At 27.6% G+C, this 18571-nt stretch overlaps 2 protein-coding genes across 4 annotated transcripts; one reads left to right on the top strand and one right to left on the bottom strand.

Annotated features, from left to right (window-relative positions):
* Nucleotides 1-23: 23 nt before the first annotated feature.
* On the top strand, nucleotides 24-11106 carry LOC122507844 (abnormal spindle-like microcephaly-associated protein homolog). The gene is made up of 6 exons (XM_043620786.1): nucleotides 24-221; nucleotides 468-650; nucleotides 2895-8433; nucleotides 9838-10022; nucleotides 10156-10275; nucleotides 10625-11106. Exons 1-6 carry the CDS (start codon nucleotides 210-212, stop codon nucleotides 10856-10858), a joined length of 6273 nt encoding a protein of 2090 aa, XP_043476721.1. The 5' UTR covers nucleotides 24-209; the 3' UTR covers nucleotides 10859-11106.
* A 448-nt stretch (nucleotides 11107-11554) lies between these two features.
* LOC122507843 (protein Mo25) lies at nucleotides 11555-18515 on the bottom strand. Of its 3 annotated transcripts, none has more exons than XM_043620783.1 (8): nucleotides 18123-18515; nucleotides 17328-17450; nucleotides 14328-14495; nucleotides 14087-14205; nucleotides 13543-13711; nucleotides 13290-13454; nucleotides 13102-13206; nucleotides 11555-13020 (listed from the first exon to the last, which is right to left on the bottom strand). In XM_043620783.1, the coding sequence occupies exons 1-8, from the start codon at nucleotides 18123-18125 to the stop codon at nucleotides 12838-12840; spliced, it is 1035 nt and encodes a 344-aa protein (XP_043476718.1). In that variant the 5' UTR covers nucleotides 18126-18515; the 3' UTR covers nucleotides 11555-12837. The 3 variants fall into 3 exon arrangements, with proteins under 3 accessions (XP_043476718.1, XP_043476719.1, XP_043476720.1); XM_043620784.1 differs by lacking the exon at nucleotides 18123-18515 and adding an exon at nucleotides 17812-18080; XM_043620785.1 differs by lacking the exon at nucleotides 18123-18515 and adding an exon at nucleotides 17823-18080.
* Nucleotides 18516-18571: the final 56 nt, after the last annotated feature.

Raw genomic sequence — 18571 nt, 5'->3', positions numbered from 1 at the left:
GCGACCTACGATTATGAATTTAAACGACTGTCAAAACCGTTATTGGAGGGAACAAACAGAGTGAAGCCAAAGAGCTCAAAGAGCTGTTTTTTATCAATTAATCAGTTAAATAAAACTAATATTATGTTATTAGTGCTCTAAAAACAATAATTTGTGAAATATTTTCAATAGTACGTTATCAACTTAAAGAAGAAACTTCAATTTCAGTCATGTTTTTCCAAGTGAGTATCTGCCATTACGTTTGTATCGTTTGTATTTACAATTTTTACTTGTTTCTTTTACGCTTTTACTAATTATCACTACTAATTATCATAACTATTTTTCTATTCTGTTTTTTTATTCAAACTGTTATTTATTTTCAAGTTTTATTAAGTTTTCAGTTTCGTAGTGTATTTTGATTAAATTCTTTTTTCTTACAATCTATACGTTTGTTTGTTTGTTTGTTTAAAAATGCCTCTGTTTCACAGGTAAATGTCACTCCTAAAGAAAAGAAGACTGAGTCTTCTAGAGTTGATGTTAAACCGATTAAAGATTTTCATATAACTTTGGCTCCATTCCAACCGCAGACTCGAATTTCTATGGAAACTCCCGTAAATTCCCAAATAGAATGTTTTTTGCACGTTAATAATACTGGAAATCGTTCTCTAAATGTAAGTATATAAGCATTTCTTTTACAACCGAAAAATTTAGTATGAAATATTTTTTTAATTTTATATTAAATGATACGCGGTATTTCATTTCTTATTTGAAAATTAAAAAATTTTATATTTTCAAGAATAAACATCAATTTTTGAATGATTAGAAATTTTAAATTTAAAGCATTCACTTATTAAGTCCATAATATTAAATATTCTTGTTCATTATTATTCAAAATTTTTTTAAAAATTTGTCGCAAGAATTTCATTATTCTCATAAATAATAAAATTCTTTAGAGCAATTCAATTATTTTCAATAGAATTTTAATCAAATTTCTCCAACGAATGCAATTATTTTTAAAAATATTAATTAAATTCGAATATTTTCAAGAATTTTAATATAAAATCAATTATTTTCAACAATTTTGATGACATTCTTTTAAAAAAATCATTATTTTCAAAATTTTTAAATAAAATTCCTTCAAAAAATTCAATTATTTTCAAAAATTCAGATAAAATTCTTTGAAATAATTCAATTATTTTTATAAAATGTAAAATCCTCCGAAAAATTTCAATTATTTCCATAAATAAGAAAATTCTGCGCAAGAATTAAAATATTTCCATAAATATTAAAATTCTTCAAAGGAATTCAATTATTTTCATAAATAATAAAATGTTTCGGAGGATTTCAATTATTTTCAATAAGTAAAATTTAAATAACACTTCTCGAAAGAATACAATTATTTTTAAAAATATTATTTAAATTCAATTATTTTCAACAATTCTGATAAAAAATTCTTCGAAACAATTCAATTATTTTTGTAAATTGTAAAATTCTTCTGAGAAATTCAATAGGTACAATTCAAATTTCAATACAATTTTTATTAAATTTCTGGGAAAAAATTCAATTATATTCAAGATAATTTCAATAAAATTTCTCTAACAGGTTCAATTATTTTTAAAAATTGTAATAAAATTTTTCTAAACAATTCAATTCTTCTCAAAAGTTTTTAATAAAATTCTTTGCAAATTTCAATTATTTTCAAAATTTTCAATTAAAATTACTTTAAAAAATTACATTATTTTTACGAAATTTAATGAAATTCTTCAATTAAAAAAATGTAATTATTTACAAAAACTCTAACCAAATTGTTTTAAAAATATTAGATTTTCTATGAATAATTTTAATATAATTTAATAGGAAAATTGTTAATTACAATTATTAATAAACACGATTATTTTTTAAACTTAAATGAAACTCTTCTTAAAATTCAATTATTTTCAAAATTTTCAGTAAAAATTATTTTTAAAAAAATTTCTTTATTTACATGAAAATTGAAATCAATTCTTCAAAACAATTCAATTATTAAATTATTCACAGAATTTTAATAAAAATCTTGCCAAGAATTAAGATCTTTTCAATACAATTTTAATTACATTTTCTCGAAAGAATTCAATTATTGAAAAAAATGTTGGTTAAATTCTTGAAATGAATCAAATTATTTTCAAATTTTTTTTATACAAACTTTACAGGAATTCAATGATTTTCAGTCAATCGCTAATTTAATTATTTTTGCAAATAATTGAATTCTTAAATAGAATTTTATTAAAACTTTTTTAAATAATTGAATCTCCGCGAAAAAATTTATTATTTCTACAAATCATTGAATTTTTTCAAAATTTAAACAAATAAGTGAATTTTTAAGAAGAATTTAATTAAAATTGTATTTAAAATAATTGAATTCCATAAAAAATATCATTATTTTTAAGAATAATTGAATTCTTGAATTCGATTTTATTAAAAGTTTTTTAAATAATTCAATTCCTTTGAAAAATCCAATTATTTTTTTAAATAATTGAATTTTCTCGGAGAATTTTTAAAAGATTTTTAAAAATAATTGAAATTTTCGAAGAAATCAATTAAAATTGTGTATTGAAAATACATAAGTGAAGTCATGATAAGAATTTTATGATTTATATAAAAATAATTGAATTTTTTATGAAGATTTTTATTATTTATAAATTGACTTTTTGCAAAGAATTTTATTAAAATTATTGAAAGTAATTAAATTTTATGAAGAATTCAATTATTTTCAAATTTTTTTGTAGATACTTTTCAAGAATTCAATGATTTTTACTGCATTGATTTTAAAATTTTAAACATTTAAAAAAAAAAATTATTTAAAAATTTACAGCGATTATTAATATAGATTGTAGATTGTAATTTTTTCGAAATATTAATTTTTTGCTTTGTTTAAGGTAAATGTAACAAAAAGACCTCCGCCGGAACGGAACGTGGATCTAAGTTTCACTAATGCAATGATTGAAGCAAACAGTGAAATAACTTTAGGAATAACTTGGTCTCCTGCAGAAGCCGGTTCATGGCGTGAAGTTCTCCAACTCACCGATGGTCGTCGTGTAAAATACGAAATTCCTCTCGTGATGCAAGCTCCAGATCTACGTAAAAAAGATCAAAAATCACGTCGCGCCGCTAGGAAGCCCCTCATTCAAAAATCAAATACAACTCAACAATCGTATCCATCTAAAAATGTAATGATTCATCAAAAAGAAGATTGTCAATTAAAGACATTTGACAAAAATCCATTGCAATCAAGAATTAAAAGAACAAGAATCGATTCCTATCTCGATGAGCCCGACAAGGAGAATATAGCAAAAGTTAATGAAAATTTCAACGAACTAACAATAATGAACGAAATGAAAAAGCAACGTAAAGAATTTTTAAATGCCACCGCAATAATATCAACCGATGATTTTGCATTGACACCCGTGAAATTTAATAAAGAAAATACTCAAATAACACAAATTTCCCAAACTAATAACGTGAAATTTTCAATGGCGAAGCAAAGTAAGGAATATAATTTTTCGCCTCAGGAAAGTTTTGTGATAATGGAAGAACGAATTGAAATGAAAACGTTACGTCGTGAAACTTATGTGAAAACACCGAAATATCGTGATATGATCACAATTGAAGAACATGACGAGAGTACAGAAGTTTTTGATGATTCTCTATCACCCACCATTGAAGAGAAATTCAATTTTTCTGGTATTATCGACAATATTAATTTCACACCAAAAGATAATGTTTTTGAATTATCGCCAGACTGTGAAAAATTATCCGATTCTGATAGCAAAGCAAATACAACGTTCGAAATTGTGGAAATGAACGACGAGAAAATTATCCTTCCACCCTCGCCGATAAGAAAACCGTCAACTTTTTTGAAACCAACGCGATTAGCTAATAATTTCGAGGCATTAACACCAATACAACCGGCACCAAAACGAAAAGTTGAATTCGCCTCCTCTTCACTACTCTCAATGGACTGTTCAAATTTTGCCGAGACACCGCGTCGATGCGGCAATACATCGTATCGTGATTTAGATACAAGCACCGTTAAGGATATTCTCGAAGCTGACATGTGGGTGAAACCCGAACACATCGTTCCCGTTCGTCGGGAAAAACGAAAGGAAAATTTGAATGACACTTTTGAACTCGATCCGAAGACTGTTCTTGAAATTTCCCCACCTAAAAAGTGTTCAATTTCGAAGAGTTGTACGTTGGAGATTTCACCTCCGAAATCGAGATTTTCTAGACAATTGAGTCCACGGAAACGAATCGCAAAGAGAATTTCCCCGACGAAAAGTGGAAAAATAGTGAAAAATCACGAGACATCGGTGAAGAAGAAGCAACTTAGTAATTCCTTTAAAACGTACAAAACGTACAAAAATCCAATACCTGGAGTGAAGATTGCAAATCTCTCCCTCTCGGGAATTAGTAGAAAAAAATTAAATCAATCTTTGAGTATCTTGAAGGAAACTAGTGTCAAGCTTCACGATCCCAACGATTTTGTCACGAAATTTTGCAATCCGGATCCGTTCGCAGCAACAATGACAGAAGATCCCTTTCTGTCCAGTACTCTATACTACGATGAGAAATGGGTTCATCACCAGGAAATCGAATTCAAAAAATGGTTAAACACATTGATGACACCGCCCGAGCATTTGAATGCAGACATCGATTCAAATTTGGTCGACATCGGAAAAGTGTGGCAATCGTCAAGAATGCAGGAGGAATGTGTTTTGGCAGAATCGAAGGAATCAATTTCAGCGCGTATTCACACGGACTCAAGACTAAATACCCTGAGAAAAGCCGCTTTCATGATGTTCCGCAATCCCGAAGTCTCGAATATTCTCTCGCGAACGACTGTTTGTGTCGAGAAGGGAATCCTCGTCGTAAGACAAGATAGAGATCTCCATCGTGACATTGGCTTACAAAAAGGAATCCTGGAACTTTTTCTCAGCTACAATCCCCTCTGGTTGAGAATTGGTCTCGAGACCGTTTACGGCGAAACAATTCCCCTTCGTTCAAATAACGATCTCATTGGACTTACTCGCTTCCTCTTGAACCGATTTTTCTCCGATCAGTTTATCGTCAAGCAGCATTCACACCCGACTGTGGTTGGAATGAAACTTGCCACTTTCACTCAGAGTATGAATAAATTCATGCTGAAGAAATTCCTTCTTCTTGTCTTCTTTCTCGATTTTGCCAAATCGAACAAATTAATAGGCCACGATCCTTGCTTGTTCCACAAAAAAGCCCCGCACAAGGAGAGTCGTTCAATTCTTCTTTCATTTTCCCGTGAAGTTTTGAGTGGAATCGGCGACATCACGAAAGTGCTGAAAGCCTACGGTTATATTGTCAGTTACAAGCAGACGTATCTCGATGAATTTGATTACGCCGTCAAGGACATGTCTTCGGATCTGAGGGACGGTGTTCGTCTCTGCCGAGCAATGGAGCTAATCACCGGTAATCGGAATCTAACCTGTCAATGTCGAGTTCCATCAATTTCCCGTCTTCAGAAAATTCACAACGTGAATATCGCTCTTAAAGCTCTTCTCGACTCGGGATACACGCTCACTGGCGAAATCGATGCAAAAAGCATCTCCGATGGTCATCGCGAGAAAACTCTCTCCCTTCTCTGGCAGATTATCTACAAATTCCAAAAACCAAGATTCGAGAAAGCGGCAAGAACGCTGCAAAATTGGTGGCGTTCAAAGTTGTGGTACGTTAGAGTGAAGAATTTATTGAGGAATCGAAAAATAATGGCTGCTTGTTGTATTCAACGGAGTTGGCGATGCTATAAGGCGAGAAAAATTCTTGGGCAACTTCGCATCGAGCACCGGATGGAAATGAAAATTAAGAAGGAAGCAATTAAAACGATTCAAAACTACTGGTTGGTACGACTCGAGGGCAAACGGCAAAGGAACCATTTCCTTGTGATGCGAAAATCGGCATTGAAAATACAAAACTGGTGGCGAAGGTGTCGAGAAACTAGAGAGTACGTCAGGGATCTGGAGGAAAAGAAAGCAGCCGTTGTTCTCATTCAGAAAAAATGGAGATCGTACAAAAAGATGGAGAGACAACGTTCCGATTATCTTCGACTACGTTCCGCTTGTTTGACAATTCAGTGTTTGTATCGCGCCAAATTGAGTGGACGAAAAGAGCGAGAAACTTGGCAAACAGTCAAAAAATCGACCTTGGTGATACAGCGACGCTATCGTGCTTTGAAAGCAATGCAAAGGGAACGAGAACAATACATCAAAATTCTGGAAACGGCGACAAAAATCCAAAAGTGGTGGCGATCGATCCTGTTGGTTAAAAAAGACCACAACGCTTTCTTACTGAAAAAATACGCTGTTCGAATACTCGAAAAAAAATGGTTGGAGAAAAAGTACATTAGTCCCGAGCGTCAAGAATTTCTCGACAAAAAAAGAAGCGTCGCTATCATTAAAAACTGCTGGCAAAGATATCGTCAGACGAAAGTTTACGTTCGAGGGTTACAAACCCGCAGACGGTCGATTATTCTCCTACAAACCTGGTGGCGAACTCTGGTCGCACTTCGCAGCTATCGTCGGAAAAGAACCTCGGTCATCAAGATTCAAAATTGGTACCGCTCTCTAAAAGTTGCCAAACAGTTGCAATCGGAGTACGGCGAGAAAAAGGCAGCTATTTTGATACTTCAGAAAAATTGGCGAATGACGATCGCAAAACGAAACTACTGGCAAATGAAATCATCAGTTCTGATCATCGAGGAATGGTACGAGAATATTTTACTCACCCGCTCGGTACGGACCGCCTACCTCGAGAAGAAGCGAAAAGTCCAATTAATCGAATCATGGTGGTTGGGGAACAAGAAAAGGGACGAAGAACGTAGAAATTATCTGCAACTGAAAGAAAAAGTTCTCTGGATCCAAGAACAATGGCGTGGGAAAAGGTTGATGACAGCCGTCCGTGAGGTTTACGAAAGGAAAAAATCCTCCACGATTCTTATACAGTCCTACTTCAGAATGTGGAGACAGCGAAAAATATTCGAGGAACTCGTAAAGAAAGAGAGAAAAGCGATAATTATCCAAAAGTACTGGCGACGTTTCTCAGCTCGAAAACATTATCAAAAACTTCGAGAAACCGTGATTTTGGTGCAGAAACTCCGGAGGCAGAAAGTAGCAAGCGAAAAAATTCGTAGAGACTATTTGCAGTTGAGGAAGACGACTATTTATCTCCAAAGACTCGTACGAGAGAAACGAAGGGAGAATCGAAAAAAACTCCTAGAAGCTTGCTTGTGTATTCAAAAACACTGGCGAAGTCGCAAAATCGGAGAAAAAGTACGCAGGGAATATGAGACGAAACGAAAGTGTATAATTCTCCTTCAATCGATTTGGAGAATGAGGCGAGCGAAGAGAACCTACGAATCAAAACTGGAAACAATTGTTCGAATCCAAAGACAGTGGAGATCGAAGCTACAGACCCGGAGGTTGCGGAAAGAATACGAAACTACGAAACAAGCGACGATTTTAATTCAAAGACGTTATAGGGAGACAAAATTGAGCCGAGCTACCAGAGAGGAATTTCTCCTCTATCGACGTTCCGTAATTAAAATCCAATCAATCTGGAGAATGAAGATCGCAACTCGAAACTATAGGAAGTTGATAAGCACAATATGCACGATTCAATTACACCGGAGATCGAAAATCGAAACCAGAAAATGCAGAGAAAATTACCAGCGACTACGAACTGCGACAATCACAATTCAACGATTCTACAGAGCTTGGAAAATGAGCAAAATCCAAAGATCAAAATTCCTGACAACTAGAGACTCGATTCTTCGAATACAACAAAAATGGAGAGCGACGATTTTCGCCAAAAAAATCCGTCATGATTTCCTTCGTCAAAAAACCGCCTCTGTACTCATACAAACCTGGTGGAGATCTTTAGAAAAAATGCAAACAACTAGAAACTTGTACCTCAGAACAAGAACTACGATCGTAAAACTACAGAGGAGATATCGAGCAAATGTTCAAGGGAGAATTGAGAGGGAAAATTATTTGCAACTGAGAAGAAGAATTATAGTTCTACAAAATTGTTGGCGATCGGTATTGGCCGAGAGAAGGGAACGTGAAATTGAGGCAAGAAGAAGATGTGCTGTGGAAATTATTGAAAATTGGTGGTTGAGCGTTGGGGAGATGAGAAAAATTTATCAGGCTGAGAGAGAGGAGAGGAGGAGATTAAATTGTGCTGCGAGGAAGATACAGGCATTATGGAGAGGTTATTGTGTGAGACGAAAGAATACGGCGAGAATGTCGGAGCTGAGAATAAGAACTGAAAATGCAGCGAAACAAGCAATTCCTGCTGAAACATTGGCTAATCGTCTTGAGGATTCGATCAACGTTTTCTTATTTTCCAATGATTTGGGACGATTGTCGATGTGTCTTTCTTCACTGGGTGAGAAAATTAATTGTTATTAATTATTAATTATTAATTATTAAATTAATTAATTAGAGAACATTAACTTTTTCGTGATCTCTATTCTCTATTTATTCATTTCTCAATTTTTTCTTTACTCTATTTATTCATTTCTCAATTTATTCTTTACTCTATTAATTTCTTTCTCTATTTATTTTTTTCTCCATTTATTCTTTTCTCTATTTATTTTTTTTCTCTACCTATTTTTTCTCATCTATTCATTTCTCCATTTATTTTTATTCTCTATTCTTTTCTTTATTTATTCTTTTCTCTATTTATTCATTTCTTCATCTATTTTTTTTCTCTATTTATTCTGTTGAAATTACATAGTTTCAATTTAAAAAATTTTAACGCAATTCTTTGAAAGAATTCAACTATTTTAATAAATATTAAAATTCTTTCTAAAAATTCAATTTTTTTCAAAATTTTTTTTATAATTAAATTCTCAACATTTCAATTATCTTTCTAAATAGCAAAATTCTTCGCCGAAATTCAATTATATTCAGGAATTTTGATAAAATTCATTGTAAAATTAAATTATTTTCATAAATAACAATTTTCATCACAAAAATTGAATTATTTTCTAAATTAATAATATACTTTGCAGAAATTAAATTATTTTCAAAATTTTTGAAAAATTCTCGTCAAGAATTAAGTTATTTTTTATGAATATGGAGCGAAATTCGTCTATAAAAGTGAATTATTTTCAAAAATCTCAATCTCAATCTTTTTTTAGAAATTTTAATAAAATTCTTTAAAAGTTTTCAATTGTTTTCAAAAATTGTGATAAAATTCTTTAATTCAATAAATTTCAGTAAAATTTTAATTAAATTCCTTAAAAAAAATTAATTATTTTAAAAAGTTGTTAATAAAATTCTTCATAAAAATTCAATTTTAAGAAACATTCAATTATTCAATAAATTATTTATTTTTGTATTTAAATAATTGAATTCTCGTAGAATTTTCTAATAAAAATTTATTTGAAAAAGGAAACTGTAGATAATAATTTAATATTAAAAGTATTATTGTGTGAATTTTTAGAAATAATTGAATTTTGAAAAGGTTTCAAATTAAAATCTTTGAAAATCTGAATTTTTGATACTTTTAAATTAAAAATTCTGTGAAACTAATTTTTTCAACAAATTTTATTTGAATTTTTTTTAAATTATTAGAAGTTTTTATTTTCTAATATTTATTTAAATGAAGAATTTTCGATTAATCGATATTTCACGTAAATTTTGATTTTAAACAAATGGATTTGAAAATTAAAGAACTTTTTCAAAAAATTATCTCTTTTTCCTTAGTGAATAATAAATAATTTCGAAAAAGGCCTTGTTCCCTTTTTTCTCTCTTTAATTGACAATATTTTTTGTTTCTTTCCAGATGTTATAACTCGTTTGTCGCCAAACGGCTGCATCACAGTCTGCAAAGTTGGATTAGTGGATAGAATTTACATGACATTGGTCCGATCAAATAGATCTGTTCCTTGGATGGATGCCTGCACAAGAGCAACTAGTATTTTAGTAACTCTGGCAAAATACCCACCAACGAAACCCTATATACTCAAGGTGATTAAATAAAATTTGTAAAATACGGAAAACTTTTTGTAATTTTTGAAAACTTTTATGTAAACTGCAGAGAAAAAATTTAGAAAAATTCTTTAATTGATTTATTAATTTTTTCTCTTTCTCATTTTTGCAGGAAGATTATATTGAAACATTAACGAGATTTTTGACCGTAACTGTCGAGAAGGAAGTTCCATTATTTTTACATCTTTCGACATTAATTTGGGTTCTAATCGAAGATCCCGATTACGCAGAGGTAAAGAAGGAATTAATTCTCTTACAAAAATTAGTTAATTTACAAATTTTTAATACAAAGCGAATTATTAATATTTATTTTTCTATTAAAATTCATAATCGAGCGCATATATTCTTTCAAAATGAATTTATTTATAAAATATTTATTTAATTATAAAACAATGCGAATTAATATTTATTTATACATTAAAAATATTTCGGAGTGTAAATATTCAAAAATAGAAATAATTAAGTAAAAAGATGAATATTTAAAAATAGAAATTTCAAAATAGAAATATTGAAAAATACAAATATAAAAAAAATAGTAAAATAAAGATACAACAAAAATTTGACGAATATTTCTTTTACAGGCAATTTTAAGCGATTCACGATCAATTTGGCTGTTGAATTCAGTGTACAGCACGATTACAAAGAAAAAGCCAAAAACTCCCCAACCGTCATCGAAAATAAAGGACGAAGTGATGCCAAATTCAAAACCGGATTGGGGATTAAGACAGAAACAACCACGATTATTTGTCAATGCCCTTCATGCGATAACTTCCATTCTACGACGTTTAAACGAGCACAAAGAAAATAGAGAGTAAGAATTATATTTCAAATAATTTTTATGTACGAATAGAACAATTATTTTGCTAACAAAAGACATTAAGATTGTTATCTTAAAGTTTTAAATCAATATCTTTTGTGTAGTCTTACTTCCTTAATGGTTTTTTTTATCTTCTTTTTTTTTACTACAATTACATCTTTTTACTAAATATTTTTTAAACTATAAAAATACATTTTATGTTCATTGTTTTTTATTTGATGTGATTTAGCAAAATAATTTTTGCGTGGTGAATTTAATTATATATATATATAAAATTTGAAGAAATATTTAAGAAATTTTTTTTTAATTAGAAAATAAGTGTAATTAAGTGTTTACTTGTTTTAATTAAATTTATCAATTTAATTAAAAGAAAATTACTGAAATAATGAATATTGTAATTTTAAGTCGAAAATACGTATTTTTAAATAAATTGAAATTGTTATTTAAAAATGGTCTTAAATTAATCTTTCGTCTTTAATTAAATAAAAAATAATAAAAGTAAACAAAACGAACTCATAAAAAATGAAATTAATAAATGAAAATTTTATTGCAATAATATGAATATTTTTGAATAAATTAAAATTATTTAAAAAAATTGTCTTAAATTCTTTAGTTTTAGTCCAATTATCTAATAAATATTAAAAGTATAAGTGTAAAAAGATTATTCATAAAAAATCAAATTAATAAATAAAAATTCATTTTTAGTAATACTTTTATTGCAATAAATATAATAAACAATAATTATTGTTTTGGCGTTACATTTTAACAGTCAATTCTATACATATACATGTGATTATAATTTTAGCGTAAAATAAGCAGATGTCTATCGCTATAAGTAATACGTTCGCTGCGAGTAGGATATTTTGAAATTAAAAGAAAAAAAAAAACAAAGTACAGCAGCTACAACAAAATTCTAATTTCCGAAAAAGGATACGTCTAGTAATTTTGAGTTCATTTTAATTGTTCATATTTACCAAAAAACACTCGTCCAAAGTTTTTTTTTTTATTCATTTATTATTTTTTCTTTAGAAGATTTTTTTTCGAAAAAAAATTAATTATTCTTCATTTAGTTTTTTAAAGACTTAGTTAGTTAGTTTTTTTTAAAGACGAAAGTCAATCTAAAAAAATCTCGTAAATTTCTTGAAAATAATTTTTATACATTCTAGACGAAATAAATAATTATTTTTAATAATCTTACTCGCATTTAAGGCCTAGATTAAACATGTGCTTTTTCTGATAGTTTATTATAATTTTTTTCCCTTCTTTTTTTTTAATTTTCCTCAATTTAAAGCTTACGCTCAAAGTGGCAAATTTTGTTTTTCACTAATAAAAATTAAATTTAATACAAAATCTAAGTATTTTGGCGATTTTGCTGTATTAATATTATTTTTTAACAATTTTAATATTTTAACAATTATAAAAATAATTTCAAAAATACATGTTGAAGTGGGAATTTCAAAAGTCTCGAATTTTACACGAGACACAAAATAATTATTTTTTAAACAGCTTTTTTCATAATTATGTAATTATTTTTCAAACTGAGAACATAGGTAAATTATTTTAGAATCGTAATTTTGAAGAATTTAAAAAAAAATTCGAGTTTCTTCTCAAAATTCCCGATTCAATTGAAAACAGGAAAAAAAAATTTTTGCATTTAAATAAAAGAAAAAAAGGAAATTGAAAATCGCGCTTGAAATTGAATTTCTTTAAAAAAAGCTCCACGTTTAGAATTAAATTCCTGGAGAAAAAAAAAGTATTCGGGGGGTAATAATTGAAAATTTTCATTATAGTGTAAAAAATTGTCTATAGCTGCCATACTGTGTGAGTTGAACAACTAATAAAATTGATAGAAAGGTAGCAGAGTATTTATGTTTGCCTAAAGTCTGTATGTTACAATAAATTGTGTGAATGTAAATTGTATTTACATAGTTCCTTGAAACGAGAAAAAAAAATATGATTAAAAATTATTTTTTCAATTCAATTTTCATGTACAGATCTAAGCTCTTTTATTTGCTTAATTAAATAAGCCTTTTCATCATTGAATTGCTCGTCTTCCGAGCGATCTGTATGGAAGCGTGTGAGGAACTCTATTAATTTCTCTTGATTTCTCAGTAAAATATCCAAAATTGGCTTCGGCTTGTTTGGATTAGCAACAAATACCTGCAAAATTTTTTTTATTAGTTTCGAAAAAGTTTCGATTTAGTGTTCGAAATAATAAAATTCATAATTAAAATTTCTTACCTTAAACACGTGGAAGGCCTCAAACTGTATATTACGAGACTTTTCCTTAAGCATATTCATCATTAGCTTTAAATTGTCTGGATTTGATATATACCGTGTCATGACCTTAAAAGAAAAATATTTTTTTTACAAACTATTATTTTACATTTCTTTCTTTTTTTTTGAAGAGAAAAGTAAAAAAAACTAACAGTGAAATTGTGTCTGTCAAGAAGCAGTTCTCCCAAAAGTTTTAAACTTTGTCGACGGGTCACATAATTCTCCGAACTCAATAACCTCTGATAGTGTGAAAAGACCTTATCGTAATTGACTTCTAAAAATTCAGCGCTCAATATCTTGTGCCTTGTGAGCAACTCCTGCAAATAATTTAAATAAATTTACTCCATAAAATCTAAAAATATTAATTAATAGAAAAATTGTGTTGCTTTGAAAGGAGAGACAAACCTTAAAAGTAGAAAAGGCATCTGAAGCGATATCGAATGTAGAAACTTCGACGTATCTAAAGAAATTATAAAAATCATCGGAATAAATCATTATTTTAGCGAGCGCCTCATATCGAGCGCATTCTCTCAACATCGTACCGCAATTTAACGCAATATCCTGATGCTCGTAACTAAAAGTAAAAAATAATTTTTAATTAGAATTAAAAACCTTTTTTTTCAAAAGCAGGCATCAATTTTGAATAAATTTAATTAGAAATTTTAAAACAATGAGATTTTTGAAAAAATCTCCAACATTTAAATTATTAACTAATTTCAGTTAATAATTTAAATGTTGAAAATTTTTTCAAAAATCTCATTGTTTTAAAATTTCTATTTTTTATTAGAAAAAGGGGACAAATCACCAAAAAAAAAAAAGGTGAAAAAGGGGACAAATCACTAAAAAAGAAAAAAGGAAAAATGTGACAAAATTGAAAAAGGGGACAAAAGGGGACCAACTGTGATGCCTGCAAAAGCAAAAGAAAATAATTAGAAATTAAATTCCATACCCAGACATAAGAGTAAATAATATTTCGGGTTTTGTACAAATGTACTCGACTGTTGGTGATCTCGTGCCAATTTGTCTTCTTAAAATATTATTAAATACCTGAGCAACATCTTTTTTACCCTGAAAAAAGAATTTAGCGAAATAAGAAATAATTTTTTCAATTTCTATCGAATTTCTTTCAAATAAGAATTTTTTTTCTATTATATATTCTATACTAAATTAAGTAAATTCGAAAAAATTACCTCAAAATCTATTCGACTTAAATTTTGAACGAGAAGAAGTAAGAGATTGCTGTTATAAAGTTCTTGTGCGAGTTGTGCTACGACTATATCGGCTTGCGGCTCAGACTCTGCAGTTCCGTACAACATATTTTTAATGTGAACCAAATTTTTGCTAACATCTTCTTGCGCCTGAAAAAAAATTATATTTATAGTTAATTTACGTTCTTTTCTTATATAATTAAAATACTTTTGAATAAATTGAAATTTTGTAAAATTTAATTGCAAATAATTGATATTTTTCAAGTATTTTATTACAAAATTTTGAAAATCAACTTTTGATGAATTTCAATTTGCAAAATTTTGAAAATAATTTAATTCTTAAAAGTTTTAATGAAAAATCATCAAGTGCAAATTAAATTTTTTAGATTTACTTATTAAACTTTCGAAAAAATTGAATTTTTTCGACGAATTTTAATAAAATTTTTAAGAATAATTACATTTTTCGAAGAATTCCATTAAAATTATATTAAAAATAATTGAAATTCAGCATTCAGGGCTCGAAGCAGTGAAAGTATTTAAAAATACGGACATTACGGACCAAAATTGAAAAATTACGGACCATTTACGGACCAACTGACAAAAATAGAATCAGGCCGAATCAAATAAGAGAACATTTTACTTAAAACTAGAAATTCAATTTTTCATAACTATGAAACATGAAGAAATCGATAACTCCGAGTCTTCGACTCGAAGTCATCGATTTCTTCATGTTTTATAATAATTAATAATAATTATTAATACAAATAATTTATAATAATTAAAATCATTATCAATTCCATTAATATTTTTAAGAATTTTTATCTAAAATTCTTCTTTATATCGATTATTTTTAATAATTTTCGAAAAAGTTCTTTGACAATTTTCAAATTCATTTCTTTACAATATTCAATTTTTCCAAATTTCAATTATTCGTAAATTCTTTAATTAAATAAATATTAGAAAATAGAAATTAAAAATAATATTAAAAAAAACTCAATTAAACTTTTTCAAAACAATGAATTACAAAATTCAATTATTTTTTAAAATTCACGCTATATTGCTTTTAATATTCAATTATTATCTAAAATTTTAACTGAAATTCATTTTTATGAAATGAAAATCAATTTTTATTAGAATATTCTACTAGAATTCAATTATTAAAATAAAAAGTAAATAATTTATTGAATAAAATTGAACGTTTCTTAAAATTCAATTCACATAAAAAATCGTTATCAACAAATTTTGAAATAATTGAATTTTCTCAACGAATTTTAATAAAATTTTTAAGAATAATTACATTTTTCGAGAAATTCGATTAAAATTGTATTAAAAATAATTGAAATTCTGCAATGAGTTTTATTGTACCTAATTATGAAAATAATTGAATTCTTGCGAAGAATTTAAATTAAAATTTTCAAAAATAATTAAATTTTTGTAAAAAATTAACAGGAGTTCAATTATTTTTCAAAATTTTTATTTAAATTCTTGGCATAAATTAAAAATAACAAAATTCTTAGCAGATCTTCAATTACTTTCAGAAATTTTAATAAAATTTTTCGCAAGAATTTAAATATTTTCGTAAAATAATGAAAATCTTTGCAGATATTCAATTATTTTCAAAAGTCTTAATAAAATTCTTCGCAAGAATTCAATTATTTTCAAAAATATCAGAATTTCAGCAGAAATTCAAACATTTTAAAAAGTTTTTATAAAACTTTTTTTGGTAGAAATTCAATTATTTTTAAGATAATTTTAAAAAAATGTCTGAATAAAATTCAATTATTTTTAAGATAATTTTAAAAAAATGTCTGAATAAAATTCAATTATTTTTAAGATAATTTTAAAAAAATGTCTGAATAAAATTCAATTATTTTTAAAATTTTAATGAAATTCTTCGAAAAGAATTCAATTATTATAATCTAAGATTTTAACTGAAATCTATTTTTAAATCAATGTTTATGAGAAAATTCTACCAGAATTCAATTATTTAAATACAAAAATAAATAATTTATTGAATAATTGAATGTTTCTTGGAATTCAATTCCTATTAAAAATTTTATCAACAAATTTTTAAATAATTGAATTCTTTGGACGAATTTTAATAAAATTTTTAAGAATCTTTTCGAGGAATTCGATTAAAATTCTATTGAAAATAATTGGATTCCTAAAAAAAATTTTATTATTTACGAAAATAATTGAATCCCCGTAGTAAAAATTTTACTATTTATGAAAATAGTTGAATGATTGCGAAGAAATTTATAAAAAAAAATTTGTTATTAATGAAATTCTTGTGAAATTTTTATTATTTTTTGAAAATAATTAAAAGTTTTTGTAGAATTTTATTAAATTTTTTTGGTAAATTTTATGAAAATAGTAGATATTGAACAATATTTAATTTTTGCTAAGAATATTATTACTTTTGAAAATAATTCAAATTTTGCAATGGATTTTATTAAAATTTTTGAAAATAATTGAATTTTATTACTTTAAAAAAAAAATTGAATTCGTGTGATGAATATTGTTAATTATGAAAATAATTGAAATTTTTTAATGAATTTTAATAAAATTTTTTGAAAATAATTGAATTTTGGAGAAGAATTTTAATATTTCTAAAGATTTTTGCGAAGAATTTTATTACTTTTAAAAATAATTGAATTCCTGCAATCATTTATAATTGCTTCAAAATTCAATTTGTTTTAGTGTTTTTGATTAAAATTCTTCTATAAATCCATTATTTTTAATGAAACTAGTTAAATATATATTAAAAAATTTAACTGATTTCAGAAGAATTTTTTTTAAAAATTTTTTGTAAATCTGAATTTTTTTATATTTCTAATTAAGTTTATTCAAAAATTGAAATTTTACACAATTTGAAATCAAAGTCTTTTAAAGTTCATCTACTTATGAAAATTGTAAACGCAATCGGCTAATTTTGCTCGTTAAAGTCGAATTTTACAAAAAGGACGAATTGACAATAATTACCTTCTCCACTTTTTTGTCACCACGTTCTAGCGCGTTGACAGCCTCTTTTAGAGCCTTTACCACCTCAGCCGGACTTTTTTGAGATTTTCCGAACAGAGGCATTGTTTTATATAACCTATATACCTGTTGGAAATAAAATACAAAATTTTACTACAAAATAGAAAATTCTAATTAATTACCAGTAGGTATTATTATCTTATCAAAGTCATTAAATTTCAATTAGAATTAAAGTAAAAAAGTTATAGATACAAGACTAGAAATTATCACTAAAGGGACGAATAATTGAAGAAAATCAGATAGAGAAAATTGAAGTTTTCAATTTATAAATTCCCGGAATAATCTAACCTATTAAGTTACTTCTCAAATTAAATACCGATATCACCAAGAGTATAATTATTACAACAGACTGCAATCTAATCAGCACAGCGCAATAAAGAGAAAACGAAACCAAAATAGAGTAAAATGACTTCTTATAAACATATACCTGTCACGCACCAATGCTTCTATCTCCAAACACACCAAGTATTTTTCTCTCTCTCTCTCTTTTTAATAAAACACTCAATAAATATGAATTTTCCCCTCCGAAAAAAATGAAAATTGCAATAGGAATGTCTCGAAATAATCAACTATTAAGAAATAATTGGACATCGCGAAAAAAAAACAAGTCCGTTACATCTCCGTTGTAAATCAATAAACGAGAGAACAAACGACACGAAATTACAAGATATAACCTATCTCGGAGAAAAGGTGACGTGGGCGTCATTTGACGTTGTTTGACGTAAACAGCAGACTCACCATTCAATTGAAAAACCTGGATTTAATTTACGCAGTTGCAACTAGGCACTTGCGGTCTGATGTTCCGTTTTTTTTTTAGCAGTTCATTTATGAAGACAGATCAAAAGCAGAGCGAGCAGAGTTATCTTTATTTTTGTATATTAACAAAAATCTTTAGAAGGAATTGCTCATTAAACAAAGTTTTCTAGGTCGATATTTGTGAATCGTATGATTAACACCTTTTTTTCCAATTTTCTTCTTTTCTTCTCGTGCAAATTGCGAATATTTTTTCACGCTTGAGGAGCATTCAATATCGGAAAAAAATGGATTTAGTTAACGCATCTCTCTCCTTCTTGCAGTTCATCGCCCATGACCACTTTACTTTACTGTACCATTTTTACTACAGTTCACACAGCACAATAAAAATGACCTTTAAAAAAGAACAGAAGTCATCGGAATTTTTATTGGTT

This window comes from Leptopilina heterotoma, unplaced genomic scaffold (assembly GCF_015476425.1).
Source record: "Leptopilina heterotoma isolate Lh14 unplaced genomic scaffold, ASM1547642v1 Lhet_52, whole genome shotgun sequence".
NCBI classification, from domain to species: Eukaryota; Metazoa; Arthropoda; class Insecta; order Hymenoptera; family Figitidae; genus Leptopilina; species Leptopilina heterotoma.
Note: the sequence above shows the minus strand (reverse complement) of the source record. Positions and strands in the feature narration are given on the sequence as shown.